General features: G+C 38.3%; 3 protein-coding genes across 5 annotated transcripts; 1 reads left to right on the forward strand and 2 right to left on the reverse strand.

The window, feature by feature from the left end:
• Positions 1 to 441: 441 nt before the first annotated feature.
• On the reverse strand, positions 442 to 12975 carry LOC141898448 (uncharacterized). Of its 3 annotated transcripts, XM_074784329.1 has the most exons (36): positions 12592 to 12973; positions 11530 to 12061; positions 10987 to 11092; positions 10729 to 10829; positions 10370 to 10490; positions 10174 to 10243; positions 9892 to 10095; positions 9682 to 9814; positions 9139 to 9258; positions 8827 to 8970; positions 8584 to 8700; positions 8376 to 8504; positions 8130 to 8267; positions 7890 to 8051; positions 7646 to 7783; positions 7451 to 7564; positions 7254 to 7364; positions 7023 to 7175; positions 6810 to 6938; positions 6561 to 6692; positions 6314 to 6439; positions 6016 to 6231; positions 5693 to 5812; positions 5378 to 5581; positions 5117 to 5272; positions 4778 to 5059; positions 4553 to 4687; positions 3911 to 4075; positions 3537 to 3755; positions 3134 to 3331; positions 2928 to 3056; positions 2676 to 2819; positions 2522 to 2584; positions 1116 to 1277; positions 886 to 999; positions 442 to 794 (listed from the first exon to the last, which is right to left on the reverse strand). In XM_074784329.1, the coding sequence occupies exons 1-36, from the start codon at positions 12631 to 12633 to the stop codon at positions 637 to 639; spliced, it is 5487 nt and encodes a 1828-aa protein (XP_074640430.1). In that variant the 5' UTR covers positions 12634 to 12973; the 3' UTR covers positions 442 to 636. The 3 variants fall into 3 exon arrangements, with proteins under 3 accessions (XP_074640430.1, XP_074640429.1, XP_074640431.1); XM_074784328.1 differs by having other exon boundaries at positions 4778 to 5272; positions 12592 to 12975; XM_074784330.1 differs by lacking the exon at positions 3911 to 4075 and having other exon boundaries at positions 4778 to 5272; positions 12592 to 12972.
• A 1518-nt stretch (positions 12976 to 14493) lies between these two features.
• LOC141899346 (uncharacterized) lies at positions 14494 to 17793 on the forward strand. Its single transcript, XM_074785597.1, has 3 exons — positions 14494 to 15146; positions 15415 to 15616; positions 16031 to 17793. The coding sequence occupies exons 1-3, from the start codon at positions 14496 to 14498 to the stop codon at positions 17704 to 17706; spliced, it is 2529 nt and encodes an 842-aa protein (XP_074641698.1). The 5' UTR covers positions 14494 to 14495; the 3' UTR covers positions 17707 to 17793.
• A 104-nt stretch (positions 17794 to 17897) lies between these two features.
• LOC141899347 (succinate--CoA ligase [ADP/GDP-forming] subunit alpha, mitochondrial-like) lies at positions 17898 to 21199 on the reverse strand. The gene is made up of 8 exons (XM_074785598.1): positions 21069 to 21199; positions 20453 to 20559; positions 20036 to 20365; positions 19889 to 19946; positions 19409 to 19570; positions 19234 to 19307; positions 18756 to 18944; positions 17898 to 18659 (listed from the first exon to the last, which is right to left on the reverse strand). The coding sequence occupies exons 1-8, from the start codon at positions 21103 to 21105 to the stop codon at positions 18633 to 18635; spliced, it is 984 nt and encodes a 327-aa protein (XP_074641699.1). The 5' UTR covers positions 21106 to 21199; the 3' UTR covers positions 17898 to 18632.
• Between the last annotated feature and the right edge of the window lie 165 nt (positions 21200 to 21364).

The raw sequence follows: 21364 nt of genomic DNA on the forward strand, positions 1-21364 counted from the left end.
AATTTACTTTAATCGGCCAGAACAAACTGTCAGGCATAAAAGCGGGAGAGAATACATTTAACGTGACAAAAGCTGATCAGATATTGGCGCTACCCGGAGATCGTATCGGGCAATACTCAATCAACCATCCAGGAGCTGTTGTTTGGCAACCATGTGGTGGTGGTAATAATTACCTCGTGTTGTCTAACAGGGCCCTATCTATACCTATATCGTTCGAGGGAAAATTTGTGTTTGGTGGCTGGTATAGTTGTCGTCGTTTCCTTGTCAAGGTTACTGCCAACAGGGTACCGTGAAAACAATAAAATGGTCTTCTCAAATACACATACCTTTTAGTTAGTATTCCTTCTCTAAGTGTTTTAGTAGTTCGATTTTAGAGTCTTTGGTCAGATACTTTCTTTGGGGTACAAAAAGAAACTAGAAACTACGATCATAAAATAGAATATACATATTTATTTTTTCTTGACAGTGATTTGTAGCTCTGTGCTGTATACACTGCTTGGTCAACGAGTAACAATTATTTGCTATCAGATTAGTGCTATTAACTACCACCACTTGTAGTTGTTGTGCGTTTACGAAATATTACAAAACTTTTTTTAAGTACATAAGTCGATTTTGTCGTCATGGATGTCGTTAATTTTATGATTCGATTACAAGAGTTGACAGCGAGGGACTGAAATGTTGACACAAACCACATGAGACTGGACAACTACGTAACATAGATTTATCATTTTCGCATTTCTTGTCCGGCCCTTTCGCCCATTGTTCACAGAGAATATCCTGGTCTCTACAATTAGCTGTAAATAAAGAATGTATTATTCAGAAAGAAAACAGGAGTTGGTGAAGTTCAGTTTGAAGAGGTGGAAATGGAGAAAAAACCAAACTTACAGCGTTTGCATAAGCCACATGCCAGTTTGCATTCTTTTAACATATAAACAGGGCTGCTCTTACAAAGTCCATGCGCCGCCCAAGACGCACAATTTCCATTTGTATCCACACAATCTGTAGAAGAAACATATATGATTTCAATAAATACCAGACGACGTAAACATCGTTTTAAAGAGATACAAAAATGCAAGATGATCTCTAGGTGATCTAATTTTGATTATAAATCTTACATATTCGTTCGTCAGTGTTGCCTTGATCTGATTCGTCCAACTTGCCGCAGCTGCCACATCCTTTCTGACAATTATACATCATCCATTCTGGATTTTTTTCACACTCTCCAATACGAGCCCATTCCGAACACAGACGATCTTTACCGTACGAGTTTATACATCCTAAAATCATACAAAAAACGATGATTATTATCAACTTATCGCACATGGCTCAAATACCGTTGGAATAAAGCTTAAATTTTGTTCAATATTATTTAATCGAGAAAGATTTTGTCGATTCACAGTCGAAATATGAAAACTCTTGTATAACATTATGATCATTTTTCATCTTAGGATGATAAATGTGAAAGACGTTAGAATACATTCTTTCAGGCACCGTTTCTATAGTTAACGTAAAATGAACGAAAATGTACATTCGATAAGAAACAAAACTTTACCAAAGCTAAAAACAGAAGTACATAAACATGCATCAGGGATATAGGAGATTCTATAAAATGGAAGGACAAATTATTTGTGATATGCACCACATACCTTGTTCATTTATGGTGAGTGATATTTGTAGTAGGATATTTGTAAGTATTTTTGTAAGACGTTTTGTGTGTTCTAAAATGTACTACTGCGCATCCTCTATCGCCATTCCAAGTTATCGTGTATTGTTGTGTCAAGTGACTGGTAGATTAGTAATGAAACTAACGAATTTTGTTATCCGCACAAAAATCACACATTAAATTGTTAGTGAACAAATCATTCAACAACAGCGAAGGCTAAAAAGGCCAACATTCGATGACATTTCTATGATGTCGATTACTGTCATTAACGGGGATAAAAATAGGTTTGAATTTTTGAAATGTTGGCCTTAATTGATGTTTCCAAAAAGCCAAAACCATCAAACTTCTACTGCCGATAATGCTCTCACCCTCGCCCTGATTAATGACGTCACAGCCGGTGCACGTTTTAAAACAGTTGGCCATCATCCAAGCCGGAACTGATCTGCATAGACCGTCTTGCGACCATGCGTCGCATGTTGTGTCGTCGCCAAACATGTTGACGCATTCCGTATTACCTGAACATTGATAAATCTATTTCGACGTGAATTTTGAAATTCTTGAAACGAAATTTAATTTTAGTATTTGCACGTTTAAGGCTGAACTTCATCTAATTCCAGATTTCTACTATTTTCAATTTCTACGTACCTAGCGCAGTTGGTTTCTGGGTGGTTACAACCTGTGTTGTTTGGAATGTATTTGTAGTTGGTGTCGCTAAAGGCGCCGTATTTTCGTATATACAATCGCTACATGATTTATAACAATATATAGACATCCATTCGTGGTTTATTTCACATTCTCCCAATTCGGCCCAAAGAGAGCATTTTAAACCGTCTTCGTGAATATCTCGACACAACTCACCCTGAGGTCGACCGGAGTTATCATCTATCGATGTACTTTCATCAGTCGAGTCTCGCCTTCTTCCTGTTAAAACAAATGCCGCATTCGATGATAATCGTATAACTGCCATTAATATTTCGTTTCTAATTCTCTAAAACAGAAGCTGATAGCTTACCATTCTCACCAGGCCGTCCCGGACAGAAATTACACGATCGTTTGCAATTTTCAACCATCCACGACCCATAGTTTCTACTATAACATGCTCCTTCCCTTGCCCATTGTTTGCATCTTTCGGTGCTGAAGAATATATCGCGGCAACCTGAAACCAACGAACGGTGACATTATTATATATGCGTTAGCTGATAAAAATATCTTAAATTTGTGTTAAATTGGTGTTGATATTCATAGGACTATTTATGATGCTTACCACTAGATGTCCCCGTCTTAGGGCACAGTCCGCATGATTGTTTACACTTTGATGTCATGAACTCAATGTTCGATGTACAACCGCCTCCTTTCGCCCACTCTGGACAAAGTGTTCGTTGATCTAGACATTCTATTGCAGAAGAGATATATAATGAATTCTCATTCGTATACGAATCTATTATTAGCAATGGATAGATTTTTACTAACCTTCATCATCATCGCCTTCACTATCAGCAGTTTCAACTGTTTCCTCTGATTCTTCTGTTCTCAGAATTCCATCATTAATCGGGTCTGTATTACACAGGTCACACGACTTTCTGCAGTTGAATTTCATCCAGGTGTTTTCCTCGGTACAGAATCCATCTTCTTTCCAATCTGGACATCCAACATCCAAATCAACACAGGCTTTAAAGAAAGGGAGAGAGAGTTGTAGGATTAAGTAGAAACTAAAGGGAAAGTGTATGTTGTAAGCCGGTACAATGTTTGTAGTCATTCTTGTCAATTTCCTCCTTTTTTAAAAATATAACGATACGCTTTAGGAATAACTTTCTGTGTAAGTTTTTCATATTTGTCAGTGCTAAATTTCTTAAGAAGCTTTATTCATCCTTACTTGAATCAGCATTACTTCGGTCTTTTTCGATATCTTTATCAGCGCGAGTATCGGTATCTGCTCTATCGACATCCTCGGCTTCCCCCATTGTTTCTTCATCTCTCTGTTCCCTGCACAGTTTGCACGAGTATCTACAGTTTCGCGACATCCACGCTCTATGGCCAGTACATTGACCATCTACTGCCCACCGTGGACATCCTACGTTTAAATCAACGCAATCTGAAATTGAGAATTTTATAATAAACACACGAAACCCCTACATACGATAAGTACGTATCATTTTATTTATATCCCGAAGTAGAATAATCCAACCTAACACCTCTTATCTACACTAATACTAGCAAACAGTTATTTCTTATGTGTAAGAGTTATACCTCCATCTGAATCATCGGTTCCTCCGACTTCAGGGTCTCTCCCGTCACCTTCGTGGCCACATAATTGACAAGACTTACGGCAGTTTGTACTCATCCATCTTTCGTGAGATTCGCAGTTCCCACTGCTAGCCCACCTCTCACATCCCACGTTCAGATCATTACACGCTAAATAAGGCAGTAACATAACCAAAAAGCCAAGTCAAAATAGGAGACGTAAATGCGTATAAAAAGCAGAAACGATAGGTGAATATAGTGAAGAAGTGCCGACAACAAATGCGTAATGATATTGAGTTGAACTCGATGAATGAGGCTCCCAAATAATCTCTCAGCAAATCAGTCAAAAATTATACACGTGCACGTAGTTAAGCAAATGAAGTGGCTATGATTTACATATACTATGGCATTCTAGCCTTTAATTTCTACTCCATTCAATAAGAGGAATAGAAAATATCACAGAAAAAGATGAGACAAGAATCGTGCCTTGAAACGATATGTCTTTCAGACAACCAGCAATATGATTATGAATGTTATCTTTGACAATACGGATAAAGACATAACGAGATAAGATCACATATTCCAAGAGGCAAAAAGAAGCAAAGCTTTCACCATAACCACCGAGAAAATGTAAAAAGAAATACCTACCAGAATCCCCTTCATCACCGCCTTGGATGCAGAAATTACAAGATTTTTTGCAGTTTTTAATCATCCAGTTTTTATGCGGTTCGCATTGTCCATCAGATGCCCATTTGGGACACTTCGTTTTCTCGTCTTTGCATTCTAATGATATAAATGCAGATAAAATGTATTTTTAGCAACGTTCCTCATCAGGCAGTTGAACGTTTTGATCTAATTCTCGATATCAGTTACCTTCTCTCCCAGAATCATTTCCATTACCACGTCCTGTAGTACCACGGTCACCTTTAGGGCCCGTTCCCCCTGTATTAGTACCACGATCCCCCGTAGTACCACGACCCCCCGTAGTACCACGATCCCCCGTAGTACCACGATCCCCCGTAGTACCACGATCCTCCGTAGTACCACGATCTCCCGTAGTGCCACGATCCCCCGTAGTACCACGATCCCCCGTAGTGCTACGATTCCCCGTAGTACCACGATCCCCTGTAGTGCCACGATCATCAGTAGTACCACCTCCTCCACCTTCGCGATCACTGCTTCCTCGATCTCCACCATCAGTTCCCCTACTACCTTCTTCACCTGCTCCAGTTGCTACTGTACCACCTGTCTCTGGTAGGCAGAGATTACAAGATCGTTTACAATTCTTGCTCATATATTTGCTGTGTTTACCAGAACAGAATCCTCGTCTCGCCCACCTTTGGCAGCCTTCATTAAAATCTTTACATCCTGGAGAAGAAGAACTTTACTACTTTCAAATGTCTAATACCACACCGAATACTCTATGAATATTCAGTGATTTGCGAAGGGTGAGAATAGTCGATGAATATAAACCTTGATTGGCATCAGGTGGAGAACAATCATCCTCGTCTCCCCCGACTCCACCTGTTGTGCCTCCTCCACCTTCTGTAATTCCTCCGCCGCCACCATTGCACATCCCACAGGATTTCTTACAATTTTTACCCATCCAATCTTCGTTATTTTTGCACTCACCACCCCTACCCCAGTTAGGACATTCGTCATTTAGATCATAGCAGCCTGCGAAAGATAATCAACAATTGATAATCTAAAACTACAACGATTAATTTACTTGTTATTGAGGCCTACATCAATTTAAAGGAAAACCTCGAAGCACAATCGGATACTTACTGGGTTGATCTGGACATTTGAAGCACGATCGTCTGCATTCAATTAGCATATAACCCGGATTATTGTTGCAATCACCATTAGCTGCCCATGCTTTGCAGCTAGTGGAGGTATCCTTGCATTCTGTGAAAATAATTGACTATCGATTATGATGTAACGTATATCGATTTATGCGGTACAAAATAACCTACATCATTACCGTTACCTATTTACATAATATTATCTTAACCTGATATTTTGCACTGTTTTGATATCACTTAAACCAAAAATTCAAAGCCGATTTTTAATTCATTTTTGACAAAACATGTATACGTTTAGACACATACCACCAGAAACTGTTGTGGTGATAACAGGATACTGAGTTGTTTCAGTTGGAGTTATTGTTGTGGTTGGAGTTGGTGTCGTGGTCGGTGGTTCTGGAGATGTTTCAGGCTGACAAACGGCACACGATAGCGGGCAATTCTTCTTCATGTAGTCGACGTTTGCATCACAACCACTGTTACGAGACCAAATCGGACACATCGCATGATTATCAACACAACCTAAAAATTCAATTGCGAAACCATGTAAAACTCCGTTAGTAGTCACAAGTAAGAATGGAGATCACGATGTACGTAAAGCTACCTTCGTTTCCTGTGATAGGGCACAAACCGCATGACCGTTTACAATTTACATCCATATAACCAGGATTATCCTGGCATCCGTTATTTCTTGCCCATTGGTTACACATGTTCGCAGTATCCTTACACTCTATAATAGATTAAGAATATACTTTTATTTTTGAATCATGCTAACAACCCTCAATAAACCTCAGAAATTTTTGGCCAAGATCCATGCTACGATGGTGATGTATAAATGGGTTCATCATTACCGGCCGGCGTGGTTCCATTATCGACACATTTTAAACAAGATTTCTCACAATTCTTGCCCATCCAAAACTCGTTAGTTTCACACTCTCCTCTACTCGCCCAATCCTCGCAATTCTTATTCAAATCGCGACAACCTAATTAAACGATAATAAATATTTCTTACGACCTCGATCATTCGAAAAAATTTGATTTTCAATTGAATGAAATGAAGCGTCATCCGTCAATATAGCTGATTTAATAACTAAGTATACCTTTATCTTTGCCAACATTAGGTCCACATACGCAGGTTCTTTTACAATTCTCAGCCATCCATTCACTATTTTTCTTACACTCGCCCATATTTCCCCATTCTTCACACCTTGAGTTCGCATTTACGCAATCTGGAAATGAGATCAATGTAAACTATGATTGCATGCTGATCGCACATTAGCATTCTCGGGTCAATCAGCGTTCTTGAAACTAACCATCAGATCCAGTGCTACCACCCCCTCCTCCTCCAGTACCGGTAGTAGGACATGTGTTACAAGTCTTCATACAGTTTTTAGTCATCCAACTATTTGTTTCACATTGTCCTTGTTTTCCCCATTCGGGGCATCGCTCTCTTGAATCCAAACATTCTGTCACGGTAAAAGTAAATATGCAAATAGGTTGTTTTTCAGAATATCATATCGAGTACTCGTATTGTCAAAATTTACCTTCGCATTGGCGACACGATTTTCTGCAGGCATCGAGCATATATCCCGGATTGTTTGTGCATTCTCCACTTTCTGACCACTCCTTACATTTGTCATTCTCATCAACACAAGCTATAAAATCCATTAAATAGAAAATTAGAGTTTTCTTCTTCTAAATGATCCTAGAAAAGATCGGTTAGACATTTTTTCGAAGTTACCTGGTTGGCATATTTTACAGGACAGTTTACACATTTCTTTCATCCATTCTGGATTAGCCTTGCATTCGCCATCTTCTGACCACTGTTTGCATCTGACATCCGTGTCTTCACAATCTTGGAAACAAAGAGAAAAAATACATAAACGAAAGTGTTGAAATCGTAAGCAATGACCAGTCAATGAAAACGAAATCTCACCATCCTCGCCAGAATTGGAACATTTGTTACAGGATTTACGACAATTTGCTGTCATCCATTCTTTGTTTGATCGACATTCGCCTTGGTTCGCCCATGTCGTACATTTATGTGCCATAGTATATGTGTCCTTACATTCACCTTGAGTGAACATGATAAAAATGCATGTATATTCGGTACAACTTGTAACATAAGTCAGAAAACCTCTACATCTTATACCAAAAGGTGCGAGGCATAGTGTTTTTACCTGTGGGAGTAGTAGGAGTTGTCGGTGTGATTGGCTTGGTGCCACCACCGCATCCAGTACACGATTTCAGACAATTTCTCAACATCCACATTCTATTCTTGCTACATTCACCGCTGTCTGCCCAAATACGACATTTAGCTTCACCGTGGGAATCCAAACAGCCTGATAATTCATAATAAAAAAAGTTCCATAATTCATCGCCCAGTTGTTACTACTGGTTGATAGCTATTTCTAACTTACCCGATTCTTTGCCACTTTCACACAATAGACAAGATTTTCGACATTTTTCACCCATCCAAACGGGATTTGCTTGGCACTCTCCATCACGAGCCCATATTTTACATTTCTCTTCATCATAATGTAGGTCTACGCAATCGCCTGAATATAGAGTAACCAAAAATGAATAAATAATCTTCAAAAATATTCTGAACTTTGGTTCAAGATATCGGCCTGCGTGCTAAGCAAACATTATGAGTATTACCGTACCTTCTTTGACGCATTTACCGCAGGTCTTACGACAGTTTTCCACCATCCATTTTTTGTTACTCGTACATTCCCCGCTACTTTTCCAGTACTCACACATTTTGGTATCAGAATGCGAGTCGTGGCATTTCTCTGGAATTGGCAAATTGCAATATGAAATGGGTAAGAAAATGCGTTAAGATGAAGAAGTATTTTTTGTTATATAAAGTACCATAAAGACATCGTTTGCAGGAATTCGGACAATGGTGTAGCATCCAATTGGGATTTCCTTTACATTCTCCTTTTAATGCCCACTGTTCACACGATGTATGTAAATCCCTACAAACAGCTACAATGAAAGAAAGACAACTGATGTTCAACTGTTCTTAACGTTTAACCGGTCAATGTTAGAGCGTAATTGGAACAAACTACAAAGTATTCTTAAGATAACAAATGTTCACATATTTTCACTTACCCGGTACAACGGTCTTATTGTAACATTTTCCGCACGCTTTTTTGCAATGTTCGGTCATCCATTCTGGATTTATGTAGCACTCCCCATAATGTGCCCAGTCGCTACACTGTGTATCATTATTGTGTTCATTACGACAGTGCGGATCTGTTTAATAGAGGAAAAACCATCAATTCACAATCATTGTAACAATTTAAGTATTCTATTCATTTCGGATCTGTGTCAACAGAATAGAAAAAATTTTCTAGGTACATACAATTTCTTCATATTTTATGGAAGCATGATTAGACAAGATAATTATAAGTAGAAACAAACCTCCTCCGCCACCACCGGCTCCACTGATGCGGCAACTTTGAGTTCCATCTTTGCAAACGCAACGACAGTTTTTGTCTAAATATCCCGGTGCTCTGCATTTATTATCAGAGCTACAGAGCGCTAAAAATGCAAAACGAAATTTCTCATTACTCACTGAATGTTAGTGTGCGCTCTGAACAACGGTCATAAGCTGTGGTAATGGTTACTTCAGAGTGCTGATAAAGTGCTGATTTTGAAAGTCTCGTAGAGGCAGAGCTAGACCCTATCTCCCCACAGTGGGCGCCCTTTCTGTCATGCCGGGTCGTTAAAACCGACATATTCGATACTTATCCCCTATGGGAACTGAATCTTTTTGGATGGATTTCTTCAAACATATCTTGTAACACCTATGGTGGATCCCGCTTGTAGCCTTCCGCATGCCGAGCAATTCCCTTCGTGTTATTTTAGACCCGCGCCTTCCAATTTAGCTAAGATCCGTCCCTCGTTTCTCAGGATAAAATGTAATTTCGTAACTCGATTCAGCTCTAGGATTCGGTGACTCACCTGAACAGTTATACATAAGGTTTACTATCTTAACGTCCAGAAATGTCAATGATTTGTGAGATACTCGTCCAATTTCTTTCTCTCTCGAACGATCTAAAGCTATAATGGTTTGGCTACCGTCTTTGGAAAATGCCTTTATCAAGAAAGATAAGAATATCATTTTTCCGAATGAATTATTTATCGAAATATTTTTCCAATCATGAAATTTACCGTAACTCCGTAATGCATGATAGATGATAAATCGTATTCAACCCCGTGGTTATTTATTTTAGCTTCTTTGTATTTCTGAAACCATTCAGTCATAGCCGGATCTACGTTATCCCAAATTATGAATATGTGGTCATCTCTGTTTGGAAGCTGGTGTTCGTGAACTAAGCCAATTGCGTGCGCAATCTCATGAAGATACAATCCTCGCTAGAAGTAAGATAGATACAATTGAAAAGTAATTCAAGATTAATAATTAAAGATGTGCGTATATTGTTTTTTTCTTACCCATCTGCAGCCGTTACGATCAAGATTGATAGGTTGCGCGCCACCTATCATCCCTAGATTTGAATTACATCTGGAAATACACGAATATTGAAGATCGTAATCGAGTTATTTAGAGAACATGAATTTCGACTTAGTGCTGTAGTTATATAGTTTTCGTGAAAGTAAACTATCACAGAATTTCCTAGTGGATTTTTACCCATTTCCGTCTCTGAATCTGACTTTGTTGAATTGCCACGGTTGAGCGGGTGAGAATTTCAGGCAGGTTTTCTCACTCCATTCATCCATTGATGCTTTTATCATTGCGATATCAACAGTAGCTGGAGAAAGAAATAAATACCACGCATTCACAGAATATCTGCCGCATTGTAAGGCGTGTAATATACTATAACTACAATAATATAGGACTTTGTTAACGGGGTTGAAAAGTAAGACACTCGAACTGCAACATTTTGCTTCAATTTTTTTTACATGGTAGAAATACACGTTTAATTGTATACATATATCACCGGCTGATGATTAATGATACGTTGAAATCAAAATTTTGAATCTACTTACGAAAATCACTGAGTACGAATTCGTATGGAATTGTTGCATTGGTCCATCGAAAAACAGTATCCCTTACTGCTTTTCTTTTATTGCGTCTTCGTTTTCGTCTACTGAAGGATAAAAATACTAATAAAAAACGTTGTAAACAGATAAAATGCTGTTAACAAACGCGCAGGCTACAGCAAAAAAAAAAATCTATGAAGCCTGATTAAGATCTCTTTACCTGAAAATATGCATACTACGAAGGTTATTTGGTTCGAAACTCACCCGGCTCGTGGTTGATATAAACCTTCGTATTGGTCCTTGGTTAAAAGCAAATCCAACTCAGCTAATACGGTATTATTAGACATTACTAATCCACCAGATGCTATAGCTGTGTATAAAAACCGCAACGAAACAAACAGTGAGTGTTCGAGCTTATCTGGGGTATATGTATAGAAAAATTAAAATGCGCAATAGAAATTTTCTAGTTTTTCTAATATTTCTTTATTACATCAACGAAAGACTTTTAAACCAATTAGGCATAGTTATGAAATAGATATATTGCTATCAATTTTCCTTCAAAAAGTTCAGACTGATGTTGGGGCAATTTATTTGTCATGTCGTCTGACATAAATGAATTATTGTCTACTGCGCTAAGTACTTTGTTTACGTGGTTTATACTCAATGGCAGGTTCCTCGTGTAACTGAATAAATCATTTCTATGAATTATGTTTTGTGGATCGAGTCATTAGTTTGTGGCTAGCACTTTTATCATTTTCATGATAGAAAATTGGAATATATCAAATGCCGGTCACGGCGTATTCTTACCGCTATCGCGCCCACCGAGCGCCTTTAATAATGCTTGGTCAATTGTCATATTTGGTTCTCGTTCTGAGATGCCAGGTGGCCCGACAATTCTCTGTAACTGATCCCATCCAGGTGGATATCCAGGACTATCCGGTAAACCTGGCGGTTCAGCCCGCATCACCATCTCACTAATAGCTGGGGGACTTCCAGGCGGAGCATTCGGACCGTCATCCGAGCCTGGAGGTCCAATTTTTCCTTTTTTCAATCCTGGTTGATGGCGAGCAGGTCCCTGTGGAGTGTTTTGGTTATTAGTTCCTGGGGGTGATGGTGGGTCACCAATTCTAATATCGTTAGGTGTTAGGCGCATCTCCGACAAACGGTTGATCATGTTATGCGTCGATGGTCTACCTGAAGTTATGCCCGAAGATGGTCTTCCCGAAGGAGGTCCGGTACGAGAAGGTCTCCCGCTAGGTGCCCCTGTCTGGTGTATATACTGACCAGTATGTGGTGAATGTACTGGTGGCCCTATCGGAATTGCGTAGAGCACAGATATCTGCATAATATAATAGACAATATGACGTTTCAGTTTTTTAGACACTGTAACAGTGGATTTATTTTATCACTTTTGTTGAACGCTTTTGAAATGCGAAGAAGCCAGAAAGAATGCCGAAAGAATGCAATCTTCCGAACAGCTCAATAAAAAATTGTTTCCAACTTCGTTTAAAAACAATAAAGGCCAAGGCCGTATGTTTTCTTATCTCGTTTCCTGACTCGTTATCTCGCTTATTTCAACATCCGTAGCTGCCAACTTCTTGTAGTGATAGACAATTGATTGAACTGTAGCATTGTTAGTGGCAGGTTGCGGCCAAGAAATTCAAAAATAGCGGAAATAAGTCGAGCAGTTCTTTCCAAAATAATGATAAACAATCAATTAATAGGTTTTAGAGAATAACACATATTTTCAGTTTCGTTAAATCAGCAAACAATAGAAACAAGTGTACTCGTTTAGATATCATAACTCTAGAACTATTAGCTTCAATATTTCATAAGAACAACATTTTGATTAAAGAAATATCAGCTTACCATTACTGAAAGTAAAGTGAAGACTGTCCACTGAATATCCATGTTTCGATAGTCAAAGAAGACGTAGATTCCTTATATATAAACAACGCAAATGTTACTGTCGACTGTTTTACTATGAACTGTTTTCCGCTCTATTCCGGTGACACGCATTTACTTATACTCTCTATTTAAACCACAGAAAAGGATGTCTTCCATAAACTAATGACTGTTTCCAAAAATGCGAATGAGTATTTGTTTTGGTGAGCAAATGGATCCTGTCTCAAATGAAAAACCCTATTTGGTTGCGTGGTACATTGTCGGGAACTTTTATACGATCGTGTATTTATGACTGTACAGCAATAAAAACTACTAATGATATCCCATCAGTTATTAATGTCAAATTATAACTCCACGCGATAAATCTACGGTGATTTCAATGTTGCTGCATCGGTAGAAACAATTGCGCACAAAATACTAGTTCTTTGCTCCTATTTTTCTGAATCTGTAGATTTTTTATAATATTCTTGTTGTTGTCGATAGAATCGAGTCTCTGTTTCATTGCCACAGCGTAGAAGAGTGCATTGATGACTGTTGTTGGTCTCATTCGCGAGGTACTGTTCTGTTTCAGTGATTGCAAATAGATTACGCAATTTTATAATTTGCGCATCGTTTAAGGTGACTTCTTGGCAACTCCGACGATGATAAAAAAAAGTCCGTGAGTTTATGAGAGGCATCTGGAAAAATTCCAACTCTTTTTTCGACTTGTTTTTACACGAATGATAAGTTTCTATTCACACCGTCGGTCTGACTGTGTTCAGTGCAAATTATGCATCGCAATGATGAAAGAAAAATCCGGCAATTACTTATTTACCCGGAATTTTTACCAGGAATCACTTTCTCTATCATTCAAGCGGAAAGTTTGTTCTCTGGGGCCGAGGAGAAAGGATTTCTAATCTATCTTTAAACTTTCTTGATTTACCGAGTGGCAACGGACTTGTAAATTATTAGTTTACACTTGATGCTTGGATGCTCAAAGCGATTTTTGAACTGTTTCTTGTATTTTGTCGTTGCATTTTTAATGTGGCCGATGAACTAGCTACAGCCCCCGCAACTTCTATCTGCGAGTCTCGAAGTTCAGTGCGAAAGAGGTCGAGGATATCGTTCAATTCCAAGAAATCAGTTGGGAGCACATCTGCCATTTGATCATAACTCAAGGCATTTTCCATGTCGATTCTGGCAAATTGTTCAACAAAAAGTAGGGCTTCCTCATAGAGATCAGTCATTCTAGAGTCAAAAATACTGTGATCACTAGAAATTTCTGGGAAAAAAAACAATATAGTAAACGACTGAATCCTTCTTGATCTTGGTGCCGGCTGTTTTGTTTGCGGGCCACCGTTGGAGTAAGTGACGGGTTAAACTCCCAGAAATTTACCAATTCAGGAGAAAGAAATATTTTCAAGTAAAAAGATTTTGTATTTCTTATGACCGAACGAATTATTAAAATCAGGGAACGTTCAATTAGTCTAATCAATTAGCAAACAAATGAGATAATAAACTCGATCCCGCCGCGGCCGGCCCGGGTCACTGATTGTGCACATAAAAATGATATGATCGGGTGTAACAAGAACATAGAACAGTAACATATAATAAGAATTCACAGGGCAACGCTGTATTATTTTTTCATTCTCTCGGGATCCCGGCTCAGGGGCGCGCCGAGTTCGCCACGCCGTTTCATCTGAATTATGGCAAGTTTGACATTTATACTGCTAAATTAGACCATTCGCCTCTCAGGACAGGTTCCTGTCCCGAGAAACGAATTCTCCCAGGGCAGGTCCTCGGATTCTTAAGAATGACCCTACTCGTTCGTTTTGGTACGTAGAATGTGCATCTGTCAAAATCACATGACAACAAATATGGCGGCGCCCATGGTTGTTTACATTTTATTGATACTTATAGTATATTTCTCATATTTCAATGTTAAAGCAGTGTCCTTCGATGAGTGTGAAGCTACTGGTACCTGGGAATTCATCGACGAATTCGAGAACAAATCCTTTTACGTTTGCAAGCTTTCTGATTCCTCTGTGAATCAATATGAATGCGGATCAAATGGTCATAGATATACGATCAACAAAGAAAAGTTATTTGTCAATGAGCTGAATGTGTCAGATTCAACACTGTTATCATTCGTCGATCTAATGAAATTGCTCACTTATGAATGTGCTAAGTGCAAAGTTTGCTTCGCGGAGAATTCGAAAAACGTTGACGCCCGTATAAAACCGACAAGTCTTCGCAGACTTCAACATATAAATCACGTTCATCTGGTCTATATGAATCATCTAGATGTAGGTTACACGACCAATCATTTCTACCCTGGTATACATGTTACCATGCCTGGTTATATCAACAATGTGCTGAACTGGTATTTCAAAGTGTACTTCCCTCGTGCGATTAAACTTGGTCAAGAATTGAGACGCACGAATTCGTCTGAAACGTTCATTTACACGACACATCCGTGGTTAGTTACTATGTATCTGAATTGTCCGCGTTATTTAATCCTGAGTGGAGTTCAGCTACAGGTATATTGTGAATTCACTAAAAATCATTCAAATTTTCTTAGCAATAAGATTACAATGTTAGATATAGAAATGCTCTACTCCGAGGAACTGGCCTGAAAATTAATATAGATAATTTTTATAGGTTTATTAGATTTTTAAGACCACAACATTTCGGCTGTTATCTGGCTGTTAGTCAACAGCTGAAATGATGTAGTCATCCAAGTTTGATAAGTTACCTATATTGTTAATTTTCTATTTGTGTATTTTCTTAATGAATTTCTATTATCAGTGCCCAAATAAGGAAGAAATATCATCATTCACTGATGCAGTTAAAAGAGGTGTGATAACTTGGCACGCAGGACCATTGAACCAGGAAGCTGAGAATTCCGATGCATATTTATTTAACAATGGTTTGGCAATCAGCGAGGAACTGGATGAACGGTTTGGAATTAAACGCAATTTCCGTACACTCAGTCAAAGAGATATACCGGGTAATTTCAAATATTCATTTCATCTTTCAAATTAAGTTCAGTGAAAATGGCTTAAGTCGTTGAGGTTGGGACGACTGTTGGTGACTTATCCAAGACAACTAGCACTTTGTACAGTGGAACTGCATTATAACAAATTGTATATAATGATTATCAGTTATAACAAACCTAGGATTTTGTCCATAATCGAAGAATTTCAAAAATTTCTTACTGGATATATAACTTAACTATTAGTTGTTATAACCACCAGATTTTCTGGTCCACTGAAATTCGTTGTAATGAGGTTCCACTGTAAATTGAATTGGAAAAACAAATCGAGACTCAAAAACACGACTTCAGAGACTGAGACACTTATCAAAAATGACAATTTAATCTAGTTAAACAGTATCTTATCTATGTATTTGAATTTAATTTTAGGTATGACGCAGGCTGTTATTCCATTTTTAGCAGCGCACAATATTTCTGCGGTATCAGTGGGTGTAAACTGGGCAAGTTCTCCTCCCGCGGTACCCAGTCCAAATCGATGGAGATATGGTAATTCTGAAGTTATAACATACTGGCATAAAGGCGGTTACCCGGGCTCGCCGGGAAAAGATCCGAAACATCCGGGAGGACTCAGTCGTAAAGACTGTCAAATCGTTCAGAATCTCGATCACGCTTTGTGTTTCGCTTTCAGAGCTGACAATTACGGCCCACCGGATAATATTCAAGAGATTAAACGCTATTATCGAATATTAAAGGGACAGTTTCCGTCTGCCAACATCAGAGCATCTACTTTAGAAGACTTTACGGCGTTTTTACACAAAGTAAAATCAGAATTACCAGTCGTGACGTCTGAAATCGGTGATACTTGGATCCAAGGATCGATATCAGATCCTTTGAAAATATCCGTGTTCAGAGCTATCAAACGAGCGCAGAAGAAATGCTTCGAGATAAAAAAATGCTCCTTGAGCGACTCACGAATACGCAATATGACGAGATACCTGACTAAATTACCAGAACACACTTATGGCATCGCTTCAGCTCTGGACAAAATTCACTGGTCAAACGCCGAATTCTATCCTCGACAATTCACTCAATCCAGTTTTCAGAACTGTACGAAATCCTGGATATCGCATCGACGATTCAATGATCTGGCAGTCGAAGCATTAATGGATCATCCGCTTGTCAACGATATCAACAATCAAATACGAGAACTTCGTCCTAAAATTCCAAATCTAGACGGCTTCGTGAAAAATCCCGATCTCATAAACGACGGCATTAGATGCTCAAATGGCTTAGTACTGAAAATAAATAAACACGGATCTCTCGTTGAACTTTTTGATGCCAATAAAAACATCCATTGGGCATCGGAATCAACTCCCTTGGGCCAGCTGATTTATAATACATATTCAGAAGAAGATACGAGAAATTTGACAAAATATTACGACTATCAGGAAGGCGGTCCGGGTTACTATAAATTGAATGTATCGCGGGCTAGACCCGAAAGTAAATCATGGTTTCCCGATGTCGTAGATGTTTATACTAACGGAAATAATTCCGATATTTGTTCGAACGGAATCTACATTCTTCTACAGTTCACCAATGTGACTGCCTCGAAAAAATATGGCGCACCGCAAAATATTTGGCTTAAATATCAAATTCCGCACCATTTCGAGAAAACTATCGATATTGAACTGCAATACTTCGATAAGAATCCAACACGACTTCCAGAAGCGTTGTTCTTTAATTTCTATCCGGTTCAACTGCCCGGACATCATTGGTTGCTTGAAAAGTTAGGACACATGATCGATCCGAGTAATATAGTTTTAAATGGTAGTCAATACCAACACGGTATCGATCAAACTGTTCAATTTATCGACTCAAATAATCACGGAATGATCATTACTGCTAACGATACAAACATAGTTTCTATCGTAACAAAAGAAATGGCTCCTACGCCTTACCCAGCTCCTCTATTCCCGATGAGTAAACCTTTAGCTGTAGCGTTCAATATTCTAAACAATGTTTGGGAGACGAATTTCATATTTTGGTACCCGTTTCTACCAGAAGATCGACATTTTAAAACGAGGTTTTCTGTCGTGTTGAATTAAGCATTAAGCGTGCGTGATCTGATAGGCAATCTCCTGCTACTTTTTTAATATCCTTTTGCATCTTTCTTACTGTACAGATTTAGAAAATAAAACAATATTTAAAATGAAACTTTCCTGTATTCTAATCATTAATCCGTCTAACGGTCGGACACAATGAAGAGACCTAGCACATAAACAGAGAGATCGAATAGTTTACTTAAATATCATAATAGAGGGATTTTATTAAAAGAACAATCGATTATATAATACAGACTAGTGTATATATATAACTATAGCGTCCCAACAATAACTATGAATGCAAGCACTGCATGGTTGAACGATGCATAATTCTAACTACCGAAAACTTAAAGCATTGTTGTGTACTTTTTATCGAAATTTGAAATGCTACAAAAAATCATCTGACCAGAATACAAAAACATGTAGAAATCAATGGGATCAAGGACTTCTTTAGTTAGGGATAGAAATTTCTTTCCATTATTGACGGTTAGTTTCTCGCACCTCCCTGAATCGAATGAGTATCTCATCACAGAAACTTCAGGATCACTACAACTTCTCTTGAAATTCACTTTTAATTGAATAAATTATTATAAATTTTGATTTGCTGTTATATTTTGTTACAGTATGAGAAACATTTTTAGAACTATACATTATAGTACATAGTCGAAATTATTTTCAAACACAATTATGTTACCGATAAAGGAATGTAAGTCTATAGGCTGAGAGCTTAGACAAGCACAGTTCATGCCTACTGGATACTCTGATCCAACTACAAACGGGCATGCAATGGGCAAATACTGCAATGAAAAAACTCAGGACCTTTTCTTAACAAATACGTAGTGACGAATTTTAACTGAAACATAGTCATTGATTCTATTGTATCTTTACTTTTCAGATGGAGTTTTTTCATAGGACTAAATGAAGGTTTTCTATAATTTTCCCAATTTCTCCATAAACTGAAAAATAAGAAAGAAAATCGTAATTTTCCAAATACACATTCTACAAAGTCAGTGAAAAACATTTGCAAAAATAAAAACATCGAAAAGACTTACGTTTCTCATTGTGGTTCCCATTTGAGCAGGTGACATGGTTACTTCAACATTAGCTTTGCGTAATGCTTCAATTTTCTCTTCAGCACCGCCCTTACCGCCGGAAATAATCGCACCGGCGTGACCCATTCGTCGACCAGGAGGGGCTGTTAGACCTGCGATGAAAGCTACCACCGGTTTCGCATCTGGACCCTGAAATTATCAAGGAGAGATTATCATCACCTTTACTATGGGATACATCGAATAATAGGCCCCAGTTATCAGTATTTGACGCGGTATTAAATTCGTTCAATTAGCTTGAAACAAATCTTAGCACACAACTGTGAAACTGAAGTTCACAGTTGATTGGTTAGAGAACATTTTTATTTTGTCAGATATTGCCAGTACACAAGTTTTAGAGAAAATCCATTCACAATTAATAATCTTCGCAACAGCTTCAAATCTGAAAATTTAAATCAGTGAGTTTGTAGCGATAACTTACTGAGTTGTGTTCAATCAGATATTCAGCAGCTCTTTCTTCAGCTCCACCTCCGATTTCACCAATCAATACAATACCTATTACAAATTGATTCAAAAAAGCAGAATTTAGAAACCGATCTACCTCACTGCCGAGACTGGTTTAATAAAACCCGGAGAGTATCAATCAACCGACAAACCTTCAGTTTTCGGATCGTTTAAGAATACTTCGAGGCAATCGATGAAATTGGTTCCGTTGAAAGGATCACCACCGATACCAACGCATAAAGTTTGTCCAAGTCCGGCTGCGGTAGTCTGATGTACGGCTTCATAGGTGAGAGTTCCAGATCGGGATACAATACCTAGTCATCGATAAATATATAATTAAATAAATGTACCAAAAGGAATAAACAGTTCATATGAAAAACTACAGCGGTAATCATCCAGTGCTAAAGGCAGGCCAGGCTTCCTAAAGGACCCCCAAATTTAAAATTTGAGGACAATCACTGATCACTTCAAGTATTTGTTTCAAAACTTCTGGAATTTATTGATGGGGTGAAGTGTGGAAATTAAAATGGTCACTCGATAGACTCGGCAATGCGAGCACAGCATCTAATTGTGCCAATTGTGTAGGACAGACAGCTATCGGGTAGCTTGCAGGATGTAGGTTGAGTACTCACCAATTCGTCCTTTTCTATGAATGTGACCAGGCATAATTCCTATTTTACATTCACCGGGCTGAAAAATAATGAAATGATTGTAATGGAACAATTGTTAAAACATGAATTTAGAACATTGTACATGTATTGTAAAATGAAAACTCATACCATAATGATTCCGGGACAGTTAGGTCCGATCAATCGACTTTTATCCTGTCGTTTTAATTGGTGTTTAACTTTAACCATATCTTGTTGAGGAATACCTTCCGTAATACACACAATTAAAGGCATTTCTGCATCGAGGGCTTCAGTGATGGCTTTACCGGCGAAAACTGGCGGCACATATATCACAGTGGCAGTGGCTCCAGTTGCATCTTTAGCTTCTTTGACGGTATTAAATACAGGTAAATTCAAGTGAGTTTTTCCTCCTTTTCCCGGCGACACGCCACCTACTATGTTAGTTCCATATTCGATGGCTTGTTGACAATGGAAGGTTCCCTAGCAAAACAAGAAATCCAACTCTTAATTAAAACAAGATTCATATAATGACTAACTCAGCGATTATCATAATCTATATCATAATACCTGTTTGCCAGTAAAACCCTGGCAGATAACCTTAGTATTTAAGTCAATTTTAAGGTTACCCCGTGTAGCAGTGTAACAACAGTGGCGAACACCGATAAACCTTTGAACTGAAAGAAAAAATGAAACTTTGTACAATGAACATGGTTTTATCGTTAAATGTTATCGTTTTATGTCTCATCATGAATCTTTCTTGCAGAATTCAGAACAACTTCCATTTAGGGTTCCCTTATAGTCAAGTCCCCAATCTGAACATAATCCAGCCTAACTATAGTACATTAACAATGTCAATAGACAATTGGCAGCATAACCTTGCAGTCTGTGGATTCCTTGTCTACTCCAATACCCGCACAGAGGATGCTGCACAATACTATTAATCTATCAGTCACTCGAAACATAGATAAACCGAAAAAAAACACTCCGGCGCCGGCCCCGCACTACTAACAAAAAACTGTTTATTTTGATAATTAGTACGACCAATAAAAAGTGACAGCATCCCGAATACTTTCTGTAGACGTTCTAAATACCTATGAAGACCTCTAAATACCTATATACAGATAGAAATATTTCATCTCATTTAATTAACACATTATCGACTGATAAATTACGACATACATACCTGCTAAACGTCCGAAAACACGAGCGGCGGCTGCCATTTTTGACAAAAGTTGAGTTTCTTCAGGGTGAGGGAAGGACGAGCTCCACAGTTTCCCTTCTTGTTGACCTTGAGATAATTACGCGGACCATAATCAAACAAACTAAATTTTCGAAAATCTTCCTGCTAACAGTGATTGGTTTATAAATGAATCATTGATTGATAGATTCATGTGATAATTAATTTCTAAATATTTTCATCGGTTATAAATAAACTTTTGCTCAGAGATTTCAAAAGGGTGGAGTCACTCGTAAGGGCAT

This window comes from Tubulanus polymorphus, chromosome 2 (genome assembly GCF_964204645.1).
Source record: "Tubulanus polymorphus chromosome 2, tnTubPoly1.2, whole genome shotgun sequence".
NCBI lineage: Eukaryota > Metazoa > Nemertea > Palaeonemertea > Tubulaniformes > Tubulanidae > Tubulanus > Tubulanus polymorphus.

Bases quoted from the DNA above. Each gene is read 5' to 3' on its own strand.
- LOC141899346 (XM_074785597.1), top strand. From the start codon at position 14,496: ATGGTTGTTTACATTTTATTGATACTTATAGTATATTTCTCATATTTC. The intron at 15,147-15,414 runs GTATATTGTGAA...TTCTATTATCAG, and splicing joins TGAGTGGAGTTCAGCTACAG to TGCCCAAATAAGGAAGAAAT. The intron at 15,617-16,030 runs GTAATTTCAAAT...ATTTAATTTTAG, and splicing joins CAGTCAAAGAGATATACCGG to GTATGACGCAGGCTGTTATT.
- LOC141899347 (XM_074785598.1), bottom strand. From the start codon at position 21,105: ATGGCAGCCGCCGCTCGTGTTTTCGGACGTTTAGCAG. The intron at 20,366-20,452 runs GTATTATGATAT...TTGTTTTGCTAG, and splicing joins AGGGTTTTACTGGCAAACAG to GGAACCTTCCATTGTCAACA. The intron at 19,571-19,888 runs GTGAGTACTCAA...ATCGATGACTAG, and splicing joins TCATAGAAAAGGACGAATTG to GTATTGTATCCCGATCTGGA.
- LOC141898448 (XM_074784328.1), bottom strand. From the start codon at position 12,633: ATGGATATTCAGTGGACAGTCTTCACTTTACTTTCAGTAATG. The intron at 3,756-3,910 runs GTATAACTCTTA...TCTCAATTTCAG, and splicing joins AACCGATGATTCAGATGGAG to ATTGCGTTGATTTAAACGTA. The intron at 3,332-3,536 runs GTAAGGATGAAT...CTTTCTTTAAAG, and splicing joins CCGAAGTAATGCTGATTCAA to CCTGTGTTGATTTGGATGTT.